General features: G+C 37.4%; 2 protein-coding genes across 4 annotated transcripts; both read left to right on the top strand.

The window, feature by feature from the left end:
- Positions 1-2440: 2440 nt before the first annotated feature.
- Positions 2441-12247, top strand: LOC103140168 (G-protein coupled receptor 126). Its single transcript, XM_007555170.2, has 19 exons — positions 2441-2521; positions 2596-2666; positions 2759-2786; positions 2897-2919; positions 3018-3160; positions 3406-3535; positions 4152-4258; positions 4346-4562; positions 4647-4809; positions 6085-6237; positions 7177-7314; positions 7403-7436; positions 7622-7725; positions 8576-8697; positions 9100-9368; positions 10776-10881; positions 10989-11269; positions 11358-11459; positions 11546-12247. The coding sequence occupies exons 2-19, from the start codon at positions 2626-2628 to the stop codon at positions 11692-11694; spliced, it is 2310 nt and encodes a 769-aa protein (XP_007555232.1). The 5' UTR covers positions 2441-2521; positions 2596-2625; the 3' UTR covers positions 11695-12247.
- Positions 12248-13510: 1263 nt separating this feature from the next.
- Positions 13511-18977, top strand: vgll1 (vestigial like family member 1). Of its 3 annotated transcripts, none has more exons than XM_007555146.2 (4): positions 13511-13702; positions 14750-14949; positions 16048-16401; positions 16964-18977. In XM_007555146.2, the coding sequence occupies exons 2-4, from the start codon at positions 14760-14762 to the stop codon at positions 16999-17001; spliced, it is 582 nt and encodes a 193-aa protein (XP_007555208.1). In that variant the 5' UTR covers positions 13511-13702; positions 14750-14759; the 3' UTR covers positions 17002-18977. The 3 variants fall into 3 exon arrangements, with proteins under 3 accessions (XP_007555208.1, XP_007555207.1, XP_016528419.1); XM_007555145.2 differs by having other exon boundaries at positions 14747-14949; XM_016672933.1 differs by having other exon boundaries at positions 13511-13711; positions 14747-14949.
- Positions 18978-20383: the final 1406 nt, after the last annotated feature.

The following is a 20383-nucleotide window of genomic DNA, read 5'->3' as shown; positions in this document are numbered from 1 at the left end:
TGAAACTTGTTAATTAGGGATGCTGTCAATACGATCTGATCAAGTTTGAGGTAGGTTATCTGACTTATTCTTGTTTCTAAAATCTTTTCACTTTACAGCTTTGCTTTGTGATGGTCAGCCCCATAAAATCCCAATAAATTACACGAAACTTTGTGGTGAGAAAGTTGAAGGGCTGTGAAGTTTGTTGCTATGTTCTGTTTTCAACTTGGCTGGAAAAGAACTTCTGGTCAACACCAGAACATTCAATCCTCTTTGGATCTTCAATCAGAGACAAAAAAAAAAATGAAACTTCAGAATCTGCTTGAAGCAGTTTCTGTGAATCTGACGTTGTAATTCAGCTGGAATCTAAGCAGAGCGGCTGTTAAACTGCGTAAACCTTTCTGCCAGTTTGAACCAGGAATGTTTTTGCGGTTCGGGCTCCTGAGGAACCTGCTGGATAGCATTCTGATCATAGCTGCAACCCTCCCCAGCTAAATCATCCAGTAAGTCTGCAGGCTCCGTGGGTAAAACGCTCTCTTTGCGGAGTAGACGCTGAAAACGACAGCAGCTCATTGAATCTATGCTCTGATTTTGCAGTTTTCTTGTTGGTTCTGCTGTTGTTTTGTTTTTTGTTTTCTTTTTTGGGGGGCAGGGGGTCAACCAGTCAATGCAAGCTTGTGCTCCCTGTTCAACGTTGGTCAGTCATCAAGACGGGTAAGACAAGTACGTTTCTTAAAGCTAACTGATGATGGGGGTGATTGATACACAAGAGTTCAGTTTAAATGTAAAGCAAGTTTGCAGCATGTTGGGAGAAGAAGCAGATTAGCTGGATTTCTAACAAACAAAACAAAATTATATGTTCTTGCACAACTTGATTTCATTCGTGGTGAGCTCAGATTTAGTTGAAATTTATCCTGAAATACAAACCTTCTCTGGAAAATGTAAAAATCTTTTAAGTCTCAGGAATATAAAAGAGTAACATCATGACCCACAAGCCTTCAAAAGAAACTCGATCTCTGCAGTCAGCTACAGATTTGACTGGATGTATGTAAATCTACAGTTGAGCTAAAACCCCTCAGATTTAGATTTAAAATAATCTTTTAATTTCACCGACAAGTTTCTTCGGACTGGATGTAATTTTAACAGGTTCAGGGTGTGGAATTGAAAATGAAAGACAATCTGCAGAGGCAGTTAAAAATGAGGATGATGGGAAGGAGGCCTCCAAAAAGGAGTTTAACTGTTGAACTGCTAAAATTCCTGATACTTTTGTTTTTGGTCAAATATAAATAAAACAGAGATGATACTCCTTGTACGCTGTCTAATTATCTTTTGATTGATGCTTGTTTCATTTCCATCCAGAAAATAATTTCTCAATAAAAATAATTTTTGCTAACAGGATTCTTCAACATGACTAAACACAAAACATAAAGATAGAATAGAGACAGAGATATCCATTATAGTCAGGAAATTCAGGTGCAACATCAGCATAGAGGTATATGTGTGTGTGTGTGTGTGTGTGTGTGTGTGTGTGTGTGTGTGTGTGTGTGCGTGTGTGTTAAAGTGCAATAGTTCAAATTGTTTTCCATGTTTTAGTGCAAAACGTTTTTCAGGTTTGCATTCCAGAGAAACCAGGTTAAAGCAGATATGACATAAACACATTATTGTTTTATTGTGATTTTTCATAGTTAAAAATAGTTTGAGCTCTTGTTTCATTAAATGCAAAAAGCTCTTTCTGATTGTCCACTTTTGAATCTCCAGTAGCAGGTGACCCATGGAGGAGCGAGCAGACAGTCTGATACCGGTGAAGGTGGAGGAGAACGCTTCCGGCTTCACCCTGCTGTACTTCCATGGAGACATTAACAGCATGGTGGACGAACACTTCTCAAGAGCTCTCGGCAAAGCCAGCAAGGCCAGCGAGTTGGTTCCAAGGTCAAAGAAAATACGCAAAACTGTAAAACAAGGTGAGCATGTAAAAGAGTCACTGCATTACTTAAAGACACAGTACTTTATAAAAGTGACTTTCTCTCATCTGGGGTGTTGCTTTGATTCTTTCATGCACATTTAAGAAATCCTTTAATCTCCCTTGGCAACCATTTAGGTTTTTAAAACGCTTGTGGGGACGTAGCTCCTCCACGTTTCTGAGCTTCCACATTACCGAGCTCCACCCCAACACTCAGCTCCTTCAGACTAGCCTGCAGCAATTAGCAAACACCGGGTGGAGCTGCGCATCAGCTGAGCTCATCATAGGAGGTACATCTCAGTGCAACGCTGGTAAAAAGTTTGTTCATAGAGGAGCCATGTTGTGATGACTTCCTGAAGGCGGAGCNATTTTAAGTCAATCATCAGCCTATAAAATGCTGGGGGGGCACATAAAATGACATGGCGGGCCATGAGTTTGACACATGTTACATTATAGAGTGTATAATGTAACCTCTTACATTTTTCTCCATTTGCAGTCATGCCAGATCAGTTTTTTCGAGTTAATTTGATCTTACTCATAAGAGGAATCCTGTCAAAGCCTACAGACATCATTAAGAAATGGGTAAGAACATTAATATAATCACTGAGAAAAATTATATACGTAAAAACATTTACATTATCCCTTTTTTCTTAAAGCTGCAACAAAAGCTTGAGACCAATAACACTATGAGTGTGGTGAATCTTGTCATAAAAGAAGGTTATATCAGGTGGGTTTTCCTTCAGTCTTTGTGCACAATCAGTGTTACAGTTTTTAATACTTTAAATTTGGCTTTCTCTTTAACTGATACATATTTTACAGGAGCACGGGAGAGTACACTGGCTTACTGGTAAGTATGCATTGCACTATAGAAACAAGACAAATCACATCTTCAGATGGAAATTTTTATCAGTCTGTTTCATCTAAATTAAGTAAAATCTCTGCTTTCTTGTTTTCCAGACTCCCGTCAGCAAACAGAATCAGTATGTGAATAAAAGACAATCTGCTGTTTTTAACATATTCTTATCCTTTAGATTTATATGTCTGTGGCCTTCATGCTAATCCTTTATTTTATCTATAGATACAACTGCACCTTCCATGTTCAGGTGTATCACAAAGACAATGTGGCTAATGTTGAGCAATTAATTTATTCTGCCTTGACATCAGGATACGAAAACATCTCTTTTGCAATTCAGACAACAAATATATCAATCAAACACATAGGTAAGCTGTGTTTCTAAAATAAACAGTACTGTGCAACAATAACATGCCATTTCAAGTTTATTTTTATTGCATTATGGTAGCAAAATTTAATGCATTTCATTTCGATTTTATGTGACAGACACTTAAAACAATGTAGCTTCAGGTTGTAATTTTATAAAATTTATTTTTTTATATATTAAAAGAATCTAATTGAAAGTGACACGTTGGCCTTATGCAGTCTAATCCTTTCATTTCTTCTCTTTCAGAGCCAAAAAGCTGTTTAGAAGAAGATATCTCATCATTATATGGGCGATACGTTTGGCCAGAAACATTTCCACAAGTCACTGCAGAGATGGGATGCAGGAAACCAGTATCAAATCGAGCCTACAGACTTTGGTAAGACATGGCCAGTCTTGGTTTGCAGGGGAAAATCATTGTTTAATCTGATTTGTACCAGTATTTCGGTGCAAATGAAACATACTAAGATGTTGACATGCTCTGCAAAACGCTCTTTTCCTAGAATGGAAAGCAAATGTTTTATAATTGCATACAATATATTTTTGACTAAGCTGTGATCAGCGTTTCAGTCATTACAAATATTTATTTTGCACTCTTGTGCAAAAGCTGATAATATTTTGCATTTGCTATCTTTTAAACTGAGACCCTACAGCAAATACCACAACAACCTGTTAATTAAAGCACAGCATGATCCAAACTATTCCCTCAGCCATTACAGCTCCATCTCTGCCATCCTGAAGCTTGAACAGGAAATCATTTTAAAGCACATGAATCATTACTGTAATTAAAGGCTTCAGTGTCATGCACTATCTAACAATATTACTGCGTAATGATGATTTTTATGGTCTGTCAATAAACGTTGGGTAGATGCCTATTGAGCTCATAATCAGCAGAAGACAGTTTTATTATTATTAATGCTACTGTTCTTTACAACCTTCAGTCAAAACATATAAAAATGCAAAGCACATTGCAAATTTTCTTCTTTTTTTTATAGTAAACTAGACATTGAAACTGATACGACCAGCTGGGATTATCCTAATATGAAAAACTGTGACAAGTTTGCAACAGTATCAGACATCAGCAACATTACAGTCACACCTGGTAAGAGAATCAACCACACACACTTTCATTTATTCCTATAGGTAAAACAACATGGTCACAAATAACACAAATACAAATGATTTTTAGATAATGCAGCAGAGGTTGTGGACATAATTCAGGACCTCGTAGATGTTCAGCTCAGTAATAACTCCCAGCTGTCTTCCTCTGAGCTGGGATTGGTGATGAAGAAGCTAAGTGAAGTGTTTGGCGTAAGCATCATCGAGCCTAAACTTGGTGTTAACATTGTCAACATCGTGGCCAACATCCTGCTTTCTGAAACGGACGTCACACCAGTCGCTGACATGTAAGGAGAAAGTGTAATGCTCAATTTTCTATATTACTTTTCTGTGACTTTTTAATTTTTTCCCTCTTTCATTCTTTGGGAAAGTGTTCTTGATCTTACAGACCAGATGGGGAACAGTATGGAATTTCAAGGGGAATCTATAGACATCAAATCTCCTGCGCTTGTCCTTTCCATGATTAATGTTGATCCAGATGAGTTCAGTGGCCTCACCTTTGGTGTGTCTGTGTCATCTACATTGAACCCTGAGGTAAGCTGGTATGATTGTAATAAGACTGTCACTCAATATACTTCAATGATCTTCAGCTCTGGAAAAAATTAAGAGCCCACCGCACTGAACCCCATTGAAAACCTCCTGGTTATTCCACCAAATATTGATTTCTGAACTCTTCCCGAGTTAAAACATTAGTGTTGTTGTTTCTAAATGAATGTGAACTTGTTTTCTTTGCATTATTGGAGGTCTGAAAGCTCTGCAACTTTTTCCTTTTTATGACCATTTCTCATTTTCTGCTAATAAATACTACATTTTTTGCTATGAATTTCGGAGACATGCTGTCAGTAGTTCATAGAATAAAGGAACAATATTTATTTTACTCAAGAGGAAAATCTGAGAAACTGATCATTTTAAGTGGTCTCTTAATTTTTTCCAGAGCTTTATGTGCCTGCATGCCAAGAAATTTATCTACTCATAGTAATGGAAAAAATAACACTGTTTGATCTCATGATGCATCACGCAGACATTCTGTCTGCACCAATGAAGATTAACTCACATCAGCATGCTGAATGCTTGACATGGCTCAAACAGGAAGGAAGATCAACTCAATTTTAAATTAATGCAGCTAATATTTTTTGTGAGCATGTGTGCACACATTTAAGCTCATTAAATGTAGAAAAATAAAATAAATGAAGCATTGTTACAGCCCCTTTAACAACAACAACATAATCTGGCACTACGTGTGACATAGCAGTAAAAACTAATAATTTCTGAATAGTTACAGTTTGTAAAAAGTATAGTACAAGAGAAAGGTAGTGGATAACTCTACCTACAAATAAACAAAAGCTCCCTTTCTAGCCACAAAACAGGAGTGAAGGAGATGTTAACCACAACGCCAGATAACTGATATCGGCTTCCAACGTGAACCAATACACTTCTGCCTTTTAAATGTACATTTTCGTTTAAGGAATCACTCAAAGCTGTATAAGTTTATGACAGCTACAGGCAAGTTCACTGCAGTTCAAGCCCAGGGGAAGAAGAGGCGTGACACTTTGAGACAACACTCTTTATGGAGTGGCTGACAAGCTGCAACACATCTCAGGTGTGGCAGCAAGGCAGATCTGAAACAAAGAGCAGAGGAAACCCCTAGAGGTCAAAGATGATAAAAGGCATAGCAACAAACAAGTTGCCTACTCTTTCCTGACTCAGTAGTGCAACATTTTACATTCTTTATACAAGCACAGGTGCACAACACAAACAGGTTTTCTAGGCTAACATGGTTTTAATGGTCTTTCTTACTTTTCTTTCTAGATATTTGTTAACCAGAGCTTTGTCAGCAAACCACTTGCAGAAACAAACGTGACTATTTCCTTGCCCGCTGAGATCAACAACTTTTTTCCACCTGGAGTCAGAAACACAACACGAGTGCAATTTCATTTTTATGGAACGCCCGACCTTTTCCAGGTAATTTATTACCTATTTTGATTCTCTTTTTAAAAAGAAGTTTTAAACAAACCATAAATACAACTCTGGGACAAATGAAGAGCCCACTGCACTGAACCCCATTGATAACCTCCTGGTTATTTCACCAAATACTGATTTCTGAACTCTTCCTGAGTTAAAACATTAGTATTGTTGATTCTAAATGAATGTGAGCTTGTTTTCTTTGCATTATGTGAGGTCTGAAAGCGCTGCATCTTTTTCCTTATTTTGACCATTTCTCATTTTCTGCAAATAAATACAAAATTTTTGCTTGGAATTTCAGAGACATGTTGTCAGTAGTTCATAGAATAAAAGAATAATGTTCATTTTACTCAAACATATACCTATAAAAAGTAAAATCAGAGAAACTGATAATTTTAAGGTGTCTCTTAATTTTTTCCAGAGGTGTATATATATATATATATATTAAAAAATAAATAAAGGGAATGTAAAACAGAAGACAATAAAAAATGATTAATCTCATGTCACATCCAAATGTACTAAAATCACATTAAAGATAAAACATTTTGTAGACATTTAAACTGCTCCGCAGGGCTTTTTCTTGAAGTCTACGGTGCTTTTTTTAGCAAAGTGTATTGACTTTCTGAAGTTGCTGAGCAACCTTTTCGTTTTACATCTCTGGCTTACAGATCTAATAAGCAAGTGCTATCTTGCCATTGCTATCTTTGGACAGAGACGGAAATGTCTTCTTGTTTCAGTCTGTGCTAGGCACACACGCATGAGAATAGTCACAGTATCGCTAAAAAGAAAAAAGAAATTATGTATGAAACATAAAAAACATTTTGATTTAAGTAAACTTTTATCTTACTATATAAAATCTACATATTGCAAAAAAATATATCGGTGAAGGATATTTTCTACTGATTACTATAGTAACCAGTGTTGTGTTTTTATTAACAGGACCCCTACTTAATCAATGAAGTTGATGGAAATTGGACGCTACACTCCTTTGTAGTTTCTGCCAGCGTTAATAACAGTCAGGTTCTCAACCTGAAGGAACGAGTGGTGGTGACCCTCAAACATGAAGAAACCAGACGGGTATACACATTACTTTTTCGTTTTGTCAGCTATATCAAAGATTTTCTCTGTTTGCTCTGACATGACCAACATTCCCCTCTGTTTACAGTCAAAGTGTGTGTTCTGGGATTTCCAAAAGTACAGTGAGTTGATCTTTGCTTATTATCTTCTGTGTGTACAGTTGGATTTACTGTAATCGAGCCTTGTTAGGGAACAACTGGGATTTATAAAGGGTTTTTACTGAGTTGATAAGAAGGTTTGATAAAGAGGACGTGTATGTGTGTGTGTGTGTGTTCATGCTGGTGTGTGTGTGTGTGTGTACTTTCAGGTAGCCTTGGTGGTTGGAGCAGCAGCGGCTGTGAAACCTGGAACATTTCCCCTCATCAGACCAGCTGTCTGTGTGATCACCTCACACATTTTGGTGTCCTGCTGGTGAGACATTACTGAGCATTCATAAATAAACCCAACGAAAAAAACCCTCCTGCACCCAAACTATGAAAACAATAGAGATGATATCCATCTCTATTTTATTTCTTTATGTTTAAACATTTGCATAGACTAAGACAAAGACTGCTTATTCCTTTTGAAGGCCCAACACTGTAAAACATTTGAAAATGAAAGTCCAGCTGCTGCCTTGAAAATGCAATTTAAGTCAACAAGAAAATAGTTTTGGTTTTAACTCAGAAATTACAGTTCACGAAGTTCACTTAACAAGAAACAAGAGTCTAAACATTGTTTTTTAAGCTCAATAATCTTGAATTGCGAGTTTTAACTTCCTGCCGCAATTTAAACCAAATAATTATTTCACAATATGCCAGAGAAAACTGTCCTCATTTAGTTAAAGATCCACATTTTGGAATAATTTAAATTCTTGTTTCAAATTGCATGAACAGAATTTCTGATCTGATAATGAATTTTATTAAACATCACAATGAATTCAGCTCAGAAACGTTTGATGTGATCAGGACATTATCCTCAATCTTTAAGTTAAACATTTGCCTTAAAACACAGGAGTCAGATCAATGTAACGCACTTTAGGACAACACTTCAAACTCATAGCTTACTTGTGTAATTATCATGGAAAGTCTTAAATCAATGGAAATAAAGAAATAACTTTAAGAATGTTTAACATTTGTAATGTAATATGGGCTGATGAAATCTAAATTAAAGTGTTTGGCAACAACGGCTATCACTACGTTTAGAAATGCAAATGATTTTGCTAAAGTGTGATTTAATGTGTGGTGAGTGAAATAAAATTTTTGGTTCTGTTCGTTTCTTTCAGGATGTAAGCCGAGACCCACTGGACCCCGAAGACGTCCGGATTCTCACAGTGATCTCTCACCTGGGGTGTGGCATTTCCTCCATCTTTCTAGGAATCACTTTGCTCACCTACCTTATTTTTGAGTAAGTAACCACCAACACACATTGTGACATAAATTTTCACTTTTACCTTTGAGGCCAGCAGCAGTTTATTTGGATTTAAAGTGACAAGGTGCTTTAAAAAAGCTCAATCTGAAAGGATTTATCTTTTCTTCTCGGATACTCTCATCAGATTAAACTGGTGTAAATAAATAAATAAAAGCTTGTTCTTGTTAATAATGATACTACTGACAGCTTTGTTAAAAGCTTTTATTTCTTCATGGTTTTCCTCACTTTATTACTTAAATTATAGGTTGTTTTTTTTTATCTTTCGGTGTGATTTTATTACAATAAAAACAAAAGGAAACTTTTTGCATAGTGTTCACCTTGCCTAACAAAATCACCCATGTCTGAATTTTACAGAAAACATTTTTTTTTCTCCTGCAGGAAGCTGCGTCAGGACTATCCATCTAAAATACTCATCAACTTGTCCACTGCACTGCTGGGTTTGACTTTGCTCTTTCTTATCAACTCGTGGCTCGCATCCTTCTCCAACCACCCATTGTGCATCACAACAGCTGCTTTCCTCCACTACTTCCTCTTGGCTTCCTGCACCTGGATGGGCTTGGAGGCCTTTCACATGTACTTTGTACTGGTGAAGGTTTTCAACACCTATGTGCCCGCCTATTTACTGAAATTCTGCGCTGTTGGATGGGGTAAGAAAAAACTTAATTTAAACTTTCAATAACAGTTTGCAAAGTGGAATTTGCTGAACAACCATGTCAGGAAGTTCTAGTTTATTCTCTTTCGAATTTAGTTATGTTTCAGTTCTATTTTGTAAAATGCCCAAATCAATCAGAAATTTAAATTGTAGTAAGAAATTCTGCAATTTACATATGTGCAAGTTTGTGCAAGAGGATTAAAAACTAATTTTAAAGGGAGGAATATTACGCAAAAGTGACTTTTTCAGACTGAAATTGTATTATAATCTTATTCCCTCATTAGAAATATACCAGAAGTGTTGCTTTGTTTCTTTCATGCATGTTTGAGAAATCTTTTAAACTGCAGTGGCAGCGATTCAGGGGTGCCTAAAACCTAAATCAAGCTTCCGCCTCACAGAGCGCCCCTCTAGACTAGCGGCAGCAGCATTTCTGTGGAGATCATCATATGAACTACTTCTTAGTGCAACGCTCCTAAAGGACAGATTGAAACGTGGCAGTGTTGTGATGATGGGCTGAAGCAGGATTGTCCAAAAGAGTAGATGATTCTTATGGTGCGTTCACACCAAACGCATTTTGAGTGTCAGGAGACTCTGGTTTACATTCAAAGTCTATGTGGAGGCACGTCGAGGGTGCGTCGTGCCGCATTTTGCGTGTCATGCGTTGTGCGATTTGAAGTGTTTTGAGTGTTTGACTCACGTCAAGGGCGTCCAACGTGTCCGATGCTGGATTTGGAAAATCTGAGCTTTTGCTGCTCGTCGTTTTGCATTTTCCGACATGATCTCAGAAACAAAAACTATGCAGGATAAACTAATTGTCGCTCTTTGCTCTCGTACTATAATCTACGACCAATCAAGTTATGACTACAGAGACAGGAATATAAAGGACTTTGCTCGGAAGAGGATCAGTGAGGAAGCTGGAATGTCTAGTAAGTTATAACTTTTACTATTTGAAAGTATTTCCCCGTATTTGGGCTATCCAAATCTGTCCAGCAAAATCATTGAATCACGTTAAATAAGCGTTACATAAATATTGTATTTATTTGGACAAAATATGCAGAAGAAGGAAGAGTTTGAAAGACACGTGTCCTCTTAATGCCCGCCAAGAGCAATTTTGACACGTTCGTTGTGCATCTAGAGCAAAATGCCAAGCGTCTGACTTCAGTTTGCACACAGTTGTAACTGAGGCTTCGGATGCGCGGTGTGAACGCACCATTAAAGAGACAGAGGCCAATTTCAAGGCATCAAATTGCAAAGTCAAATTTCTTCTAATTTGTGTTAGAGAACTGAAGGTAACACACCTGGAACATACATAACCTCCCTTTAAAATATTCTTACTTCTTTGTTTTTGTCTCAGACTCTGCTTGCAAGAGCATCATAATTTGAATCTTTTGTTCTTCTACAGGTATTCCTTTGGTGATAGTCGGCCTTGTGCTCGCCATAGATAAAGACGCTTATGGAAGCTCTGTACCTGATCGAGTAGGAGTGGCGCTCGAGTCCACTGAACAATTGTAAGTCCAGCAGCAAGGAGCTAACACAAACACTGCATTATGTAGCTGTTGCTTCAACTACAGCAAATTCCAAATGACTTTCTCTCTCTCCATCTCCACTCCCACAGCTGTTGGATTCAGAATAACATTTTCTACTACGTCACTGTGGTGGGATTTATTCTCCTCATCTTCTTGGGCAACATGGGCGTGTTCATCGTGGTTCTGATCCAGATCAAAAAAATGAGGGCCAACAAACCGCTAGCCAAGAGCCGCACCGCGCTGCAGGACCTCAGAGCGGTCGCCAGCCTCACCGTCCTGCTGGGCCTCACCTGGTCATTGGGCTTCTTTTCATTCGGACCGGTACGAGTGGTCATGATGTACCTATTTGCGATCTGCAACTCTTTTCAAGGTAAATATAAGTTTGTTGGACTTTACTGCACAATTAGTTTTTTTCATTCTGCGTAATAATCAGGTTTTTTGACGTTTTTTTCGTCCAGGATTTTTTGTTTTTGTGTTCCACTGTTTGATGAAGGAAAATGTGAGGAAACAGTGGAAAGCTCATTTGTGCTGTGGACGTTTCAGGGTCAATGAAACCTCAGGTATTTTCCTCTGTTCCGCATTTGATTCCCTCAACAGTCATGTGTTTTCAGTGTGAATAACGATTCTCTGTTGTTCCTGCATTCAGACTGGAGCCGCTCTGTAACAGTGGACGTTCGTAACAAAAAGGGCAATCTTGTCAAATCCGACTCAGCTCACTTTGACAAAACCTGCTCCACCAGGTCACTGACTCCTCCACGTAATCTCCAAAACATTCACGCCGCTAGGTGGCAGTAGTGAGCTTCTGAATCAGCAAGACAGGATTCATCAATCAGTCATAAATTTGGGTACAAGTAATTGTAATGAGCAGGGGGAAATCACAAAAAGCACATTTCTGAAGTGCTACTCAGGATTTTTTTTACTATTATGAACATTTCACCTTAAAGTATTGTCACATGTGAGAAATATACACTGAAATGAACTAAATTTAATCAATTCATTTCATAGAAACTGAAAATCTTTTAGGTTAGGTTGGCAATGCCAGAGGTATGAAATCTGCAGGGCACTTTGAAGGATTTCAAGACAGAGAAACGTTTTTATATATTGTTACATCTATCAGCGTTGTCATGTATTTTACAGAAACTGCTGCTCATTCGTTCTTTATCTCTGTGTGTTTCCACTAAAGACAATTCTGTAAACTATGCTTGATTTTAATTTTGAAATAAACTCTATTTATTTTAAATTGATTGTATTTTTGAGAACTAATAAGCTTGTGAGAATCAGAGATCTTTTTATCTGTATTTTTAATTTTTGATAGCAAGATAAATTTGGGTAATTTAATGTGAATACCAAAATTTAATTGAAGCAAGATTATTTTTGTAAGACATATTCTGTAATTTATTGCTGAAATAAAAATGCAATCATGATCACCTTCTGCTTTTTCATCTTTTAAAAATAAATAAATAACATTTCCAGCAAAGGTACAACTTTGAAATACTTATGCTGACTGAGAAGGATTTGTTTTGTTTTAATTTTTAGGAACTAAACCTTAAATTGGATGTTTTTCTTCAGTGTTCAGATTTTATTTTTTCTCATTCTGAACAGAGATGTACTTTTCCTTATTGTTCTTTTTTCAGTTTCAGATTAGTTTTTACCTCTTTAGACAGATTGGGAACAAACTTGAGCCATCACAGGCATGAACTGCATTACAGAAGTATTTGTGAAATTGTTAAATTTTTATAATTTCAAAATAAAAATGTTAAATATCTTGTTTGTATTGTTAAATATCTTGTTTGTAAGTTTTCGTCCTCTACTCATGTATCCCTAAATAAAACAATAAAACCTAATGCAGCTAATAAATCCCAGTTAAAATAATTTAGTTAGATCAGTCGACTAAAGTAGGTTTTACAGTTTTTGTAGGTTTCTCAGCTTCTGTATTTTTTGGCATTTTAAATTATGTATGATTGATGTTGCCTTATTTACTGCCTGTATAAAGAACTTAAACATGCAGCTGGAGCGGTTTAGCTTAGAGCAAATCTGTGTTTTGGAGTGACTGCAGTTCAAACTTCAAACCAGCTAAGCATTCATGATATGAAACTTGTTAATTAGGGATGCTGTCAATACGATCTGATCAAGTTTGAGGTAGGTTATCTGACTTATTCTTGTTTCTAAAATCTTTTCACTTTACAGCTTTGCTTTGTGATGGTCAGCCCCATAAAATCCCAATAAATTACACGAAACTTTGTGGTGAGAAAGTTGAAGGGCTGTGAAGTTTGTTGCTATGTTCTGTTTTCAACTTGGCTGGAAAAGAACTTCTGGTCAACACCAGAACATTCAATCCTCTTTGGATCTTCAATCAAAGAGACAAAAAAAAAAAAAAAAAAAAAAGAATGAATGAAACTTCAGAATCTGCTTGAAGCAGTTTCTGTGAATCTGACGTTGTAATTCAGCTGAAATCTAAGCAGAGCGGCTGTTAAACTGCGTAAACCTTTCTGCCAGTTTGAACCAGGAATGTTTTGATTGAGTTGCGGTTCGGGCTCCTGAGGAACCTGCTGGATAGCATTCTGATCATAGCTGCAACCCTCCCCAGCTAAATCATCCAGTAAGTCTGCAGGCTCCGTGGGTAAAACGCTCTCTTTGCGGAGTAGACGCTGAAAACGACAGCAGCTCATTGAATCTATGCTCTGATTTTGCAGTTTTCTTGTTGGTTCTGCTGTTTTTTTGTTTTCTTTTTCGGGGGGCAGGGTGTCAACCAGTCAATGCAAGCTTGTGCTCCCTGTTCAACGTTGGTCAGTCATCAAGACGGGTAAGACAAGTACGTTTCTTAAAGCTAACTGATGATGGGGGTGATTGATACACAAGAGTTCAGTTTAAATGTAAAGCAAGTTTGCAGCATGTTGGGAGAAGAAGCAGATTAGCTGGATTTCTAACAAACAAAACAAAATTATATGTTCTTGCACAACTTGATTTCATTCGTGGTGAGCTCAGATTTAGTTGAAATTTATCCTGAAATACAAACCTTCTCTGGAAAATGTAAAAATCTTTTAAGTCTCAGGAATATAAAAGAGTAACATCATGACCCACAAGCCTTCAAAAGAAACTCGATCTCTGCAGTCAGCTACAGATTTGACTGGATGTATGTAAATCTACAGTTGAGCTAAAACCCCTCAGATTTAGATTTAAAATAATCTTTTAATTTCACCGACAAGTTTCTTCGGACTGGATGTAATTTTAACAGGTTCAGGGTGTGGAATTGAAAATGAAAGACAATCTGCAGAGGCAGTTAAAAATGAGGATGATGGGAAGGAGGCCTCCAAAAAGGAGTTTAACTGTTGAACTGCTAAAATTCCTGATACTTTTGTTTTTGGTCAAATATAAATAAAACAGAGATGATACTCCTTGTACGCTGTCTAATTATCTTTTGATTGATGCTTGTTTCATTTCCATCCAGAAAATAATTTCTCAATAAAAATAATTTTTGCTAACAGGATTCTTCAACATGACTAAACACAAAACATAAAGATAGAATAGAGACAGAGATATCCATTATAGTCAGGAAATTCAGGTGCAACATCAGCATAGAGGTATATGTGTGTGTGTGTGTGTGTGTGTGTGTGTGTGTGTGTGTGTGTGTGTGTGCGTGTGTGTTAAAGTGCAATAGTTCAAATTGTTTTCCATGTTTTAGTGCAAAACGTTTTTCAGGTTTGCATTCCAGAGAAACCAGGTTAAAGCAGATATGACATAAACACATTATTGTTTTATTGTGATTTTTCATAGTTAAAAATAGTTTGAGCTCTTGTTTCATTAAATGCAAAAAGCTCTTTCTGATTGTCCACTTTTGAATCTCCAGTAGCAGGTGACCCATGGAGGAGCGAGCAGACAGTCTGATACCGGTGAAGGTGGAGGAGAACGCTTCCGGCTTCACCCTGCTGTACTTCCATGGAGACATTAACAGCATGGTGGACGAACACTTCTCAAGAGCTCTCGGCAAAGCCAGCAAGGCCAGCGAGTTGGTTCCAAGGTCAAAGAAAATACGCAAAACTGTAAAACAAGGTGAGCATGTAAAAGAGTCACTGCATTACTTAAAGACACAGTACTTTATAAAAGTGACTTTCTCTCATCTGGGGTGTTGCTTTGATTCTTTCATGCACATTTAAGAAATCCTTTAATCTCCCTTGGCAACCATTTAGGTTTTTAAAACGCTTGTGGGGACGTAGCTCCTCCACGTTTCTGAGCTTCCACATTACCGAGCTCCACCCCAACACTCAGCTCCTTCAGACTAGCCTGCAGCAGTTAGCAAACACCGGGTGGAGCTGCGCATCAGCTGAGCTCATCATAGGAGGTACATCTCAGTGCAACGCTGGTAAAAAGTTTGTTCATAGAGGAGCCATGTTGTGATGACTTCCTGAAGGCGGAGCTTCAGAAAGATAAGGAGTTTCTTAAAGAGACAGAATTTGAAATTGCAAAGTAAAATTTCTTTTACCCTGAAAAAAGGAAATAGTTGAACCAACTTGTTACTAATGGAGTTGCTTCAATTAGTAACAAGTAATTAAATTAAGTTTATCCAACTTAATTTATTAAGTTGAATAAACTTGATAAATTTAAGTCAAATCATTTAGTTTACTTAAAATAAATAAAGACATTTTTTTGGTCTTTATTTGAGACTAGTTAGACAAGACAGAGAGGGATGACATGTGGTAAAGGTGATCAGGCTGGGACTGGAACCTGCGACGGTCACGTTGAGGACTAACGTTTCCTTATGTGAGTTCTGCTCCTGCGCCACCACAGCGCCTGGTCGGTACCGGATCTGTCCCTGGTGAAGCTTCATGCATCATGACGTCAAATGTAGGATTCAAACGGGGCGTTGAAATAAATTGTTTCAAGTAAAGTCAAAGTAAAAAGTTCCTTTAGGTTAAAATGTGTAACTTTTAAGCTAATTCAACACCAACCAGCAAGTTGTCATCACTAAACCAAACGAATTAAGTGAGGTTAATGTGAATAAGCCCATAAAATGAACTACAGCCTGACTACAGTTTTTAGAGTGTAAGTTACACATCTGAGGGTAACGTAGTTATTCGATGATCTTATGTGGCTGGGAAACACATAAAATCAAACATGACTCATTCTCAGAGTATCATTATTTTCCCTCAGAGAGCACAAACAACTGTCATGGGAACATGTCCGGCCCTTACTCCGAGTCCCAGGTGCCCCCGTTAACGGGACACATCCTGGCCCTGAACCCGGCGGAGGAGATGCCAGGATCCTGGAACACGTTCAGGTCAAGAGAAGGTCCGGCGCTGCCCAACCTCATGTGCACCCTGTCCTCAGACGCGTTGAGTCTCGCCGGACAGCAGTACTCCACATCCCTGCTCAACCTGCTGCACGGCGACCGGGGCGAGATGGGAGCTGGCATCGCCTCCAGCTCCAAGCCGGACCCACTTCCAGGCTGGGCGGTGCCTGCGGGCTACAGAGAGTCTGTGGACCCTCCGATAGGCTTCGAACCTGGTAAGTTTTAATTTAATATGACTTTTGTATTCTTAAAGGAAGTGTTTGGAAGTGTTTTTCTGGCCTGAATATGCTATTTTCTACTTATGCTGCATATTTGTGTTAAGTTTTAGATGTTTATATCTTTTGCTGTGTGTTTATATTATTTCTCAATATTAAATCAGATGATACTCAGTTTCTTCAGTAGCCATTATTATTTTTTTAACCAAATACTCTTTTACTTTTACCCATAGTAACTTTTTGGATGTTTACTTTTTTCTTTTACTTGAGAAAAAATATGTTGAAGTACTTTTGCTTGAGTACAGATTCTGGGTGCCTGCACCTTTAAGAGCTGTACTCTTAAACAGAAATGCTGTCCATTTCTGAATATTAAATCAGATGAGATGATCATCCTAGACTTTTTTTTACCAAATACTTTTTTACTTTTACACATGGTAATTTTTGGATACTTTTTGTTTTTACTAGAGTAAAAGCATGTCGAAGTGGTGCTACTTTTGCAAGAGTAGCTGCACCTTTAAGAGCCGTTTAACTCTGCTTGATGATCTTTTCCTCTTGTTTTCAGGGCGACATGGGGATAAAAAGGACTTGTACTGGTACTGAGGAGAAACGCGGAGTGCAGAGGAACAGAGGACAGCTTTAGCCAGCGCAGCGTCGTTCTGTTCGTTTCAGCAGAGCAGCATTTTGATTTCCTGACGATGTTCTCTCTCTATTGTTTGCTGAGATGACCTCAGCACCTGAGCGCGCACTGGGACAGCCTCTACTGCAGGAAGCTCTCGGTGACAAACCAGTTCCTCAACTTTTGACATTCCTTTTTTAAGAATCAGAGCTGTGCGTCTGTTTTCACATGTTTTGAGGTGAAGCTTGGATGAAGTGCACTTTCTTTGTGGCTTTTACAACGGGCCAGTGTGGAGTCTGAAAACTGTGAGCCTCTTAGATGTGTAGAAACTAATGTAGCTACAACCTGATCTACCTTTAGTTCACCTGGTTGGGTTTGTTGGAAGATACTCAAACAGGGAGGGGAAGCTTTGCTTGGTCAGTAACAATCTAGGAAAAATAATACCTTGTACTTTTAGGTTTTGTAAAAAGAATAGTTGAAAATAATCAGAGGCAGCCACCACTGCTTACCAATAAATAATAGAAGATTGATGCCTTTTAGTTAAGCAGTGTGTTTCTGACCCCTGTTGGTGGATTTGAACCCACAGTCTTTATGAAGAAATGTACATGATGCCTCATAATCAGTGTCTAGATGCTCTGAAGTGTTGGATACCAGGTTAGAAAATGTTTCTTTGCAGGGATATTTTTTTAAATGTACTTTTTTATTTCTCTTTATTTGGATGAAAAGATAACTGAACTTTGTTTCTAAAAAGTTCTGGTGTTTAGCTAACTATAGCTATAGATGTGTGTAAATAAATTATTTCTGTGTTGACTACTTGAGGAAATCTACAGTTAAACCAGATATTTTCATGCACTGTAAAAATTCATAACGCCTTTTTTTTCTGTCTGACAGCAAATCAGAAGGAACTTTTCAGAATATCCTCTAGGTGTATAAAATGATCTGTTTCCTAAATGTACAGAACTGAGAAAGTTAACTTCAGATTGTTCTACTTTCTTCAGTCAGAAGTTAACATACACACCTTAAGCTAATTTGTCACTAATTGGGTCAGAGGCTTTGAGTAATTGTCCAATTGAAAGACTCGTTTTTGCTTTAATTTCCTGGTTGACAAAGAATATTGCTTCCTCATGATGTCATCTACTTTATATATTGAAATGAACTAGTTTTCAGATTTAAACTGTTTTAGCTTCAGAGGACAGATATCCAAAAATTAAAGTTTGACTTCCTCTGTAATCTGTAGTCTGGAGATTATATGTTGCTTTAGGATTAATGACTTCTTCTAACTCTCTGATTGGCTTGTCTTGGCAGATACTGATTTTCCCTTTCAGTCTGTATCTTCATGCCGTTTGACTATGTGCAAATTTTACAGCAAAACACACAAACCTCTGACACATTTATGTAATTAATTGATCATTGTCAACTGGGGTTTTCCTAAATTATTGAGACAATCATTAAAATCTAATTGCACATAAATATCTGAATTGAAGAAAATAATTAACCTAAACGACCTAAAAGAGGACGAGTTAGGACAGATTTAATGTCAGATGGTGAAGAAAATGTGTTTTTATACATCGTGTGTAAATATCTGGTTTTATTATATGAAGAAACTAGTTAACTTGTTACCTTTTTGTTCAGTTTTTCCTGTATATTGATCATCAGTTTATGATCAGCTGTAGTAAATAAGATAGTTAATCTATTAACACACTCAGACATATTGTTGGTAAAACTCGTATTCTTCCATTTAACTGTTTGTGAGAGTCTGTAGGCTGAGCTCTGTCAGCTTCACCACTATTAAATATGTAGGACATTAAGTTTTTTTTGTCTTTTTACTAAAAATTTGTTGCAAAATGTATAATTTCTAAAAGGATTATCAGTTGGGTATTTTACATGCAAATGCCATGTTTTTGTTGTTTTTAATATGCAAAGACTGTCATGAATTAAAAACCTATGAAAAAAAGTGTAATATCGTTGTCTAAATTACTTTTGATGGTTTTATGTTTAATTAGATCAACATTTCCTTCCACGTTTTAGATGTTTTATAAATCTTTTTTATTTTGGAGGTTCAGCAGCTAAGATTAGGAAACAAATTAAAACTTCTTACTCATGTTTTAATTTATTTACACACTTTTTTCTCCCTGTCGACACTTCTCTTGTTTTCAGTGAGTTAGAATTAACAAAATTATTATTTTTTTTTATAAAAGTGACAATAATGAGAGAAAAATGTCAGAAATGTATTTATCAATGATTTCAGATTTGTAAGTTTACATACAGGGTGATTTCTACTGCACTGAACAGTGATGGAAAGCCCAGATGATGATGTCAGAGCTTTGGAAGCTTCTGATAGGTTAACTGACACCTGTTGATATATTTTATGACCACACTGGTTTCTTTTTCTTACTGGATAAGCTCAAATAAATCCTCCAAGATATCAGGGAAAGTATTTCCAGAAGCTTGTAGTTGCTGCATTCATCTGCTGAAACAATTATACACAACGATAATCATGTGTGATTCTGAATATTGGATTATGTGCAGCGCACACCACGATGCATGTGGGTCACAAAGTTCAAACGTTGCCTCAGTGACCGACATGCCTTCTTTCTCAAATCTGTTGTTTATGACACATGGCTTGTGGCAAAGTGGAGCAGGACTTTCTCAAGGCTCTCTGTTTACAGCGGCCTTCTTCCTGCTGCCATCAAGAAAGCAAATATGTGAAGTGCACAACAACGCGTTCATCCACAGATTTTCCCTCCTGAGCATCTGGAGCTGCTCCTTTATTTAGCAGCAGTGGAGTGAAATCCATAAAAATGCATCTCATACATTTTTGAATTTTGATTAGCTTCCTCCTATATCATAATTATGCTTTACTTTGTGTTGGTCTGCCACCTAAAATCCCAGTAAAGTGACATTTCAGTGAGTCAAACTTTATCTGTACATCGACACAGAAAGAATAAATGTAACCAGTTACTCCAACCATGTCTGACTTTTAATGACTTTACCCAGATAAAAACAAATACTATGAATTTCTCTGCAACAAAAGGACGATGATCAAATCTAAAATAGTCATAAAGTAAATCAGGTGCATCCAAAATGAAGAGGTTAGTGTTTACACTCAACATGTGACGTCATCCAGCTTTATTCTCAGCTCTCCGGCTATTTTCCCCTCATGCTTAGAGATGCCATCATTTCACTGTCGAAGCGCTATTCATAGTCGCAGACGGAGGAGCAGCTTTCCCCACAAGATGAGGCTGGATTAATGGTGGTGCTGTGCTATTATTAGCTGCTATCCATCTGCTGCTGTGCGAACCACAGATGGATTGCAAAATGGCCGCTCTGTGGGCATCGATCCCAGAGTCTTACAGGCCCCGAGCC

Source organism: Poecilia formosa, unplaced genomic scaffold (assembly GCF_000485575.1).
Source record: "Poecilia formosa unplaced genomic scaffold, Poecilia_formosa-5.1.2 Scaffold68, whole genome shotgun sequence".
Lineage (NCBI taxonomy): Eukaryota > Metazoa > Chordata > Actinopteri > Cyprinodontiformes > Poeciliidae > Poecilia > Poecilia formosa.
This window is presented reverse-complemented; position numbering and strand designations above follow the sequence as displayed.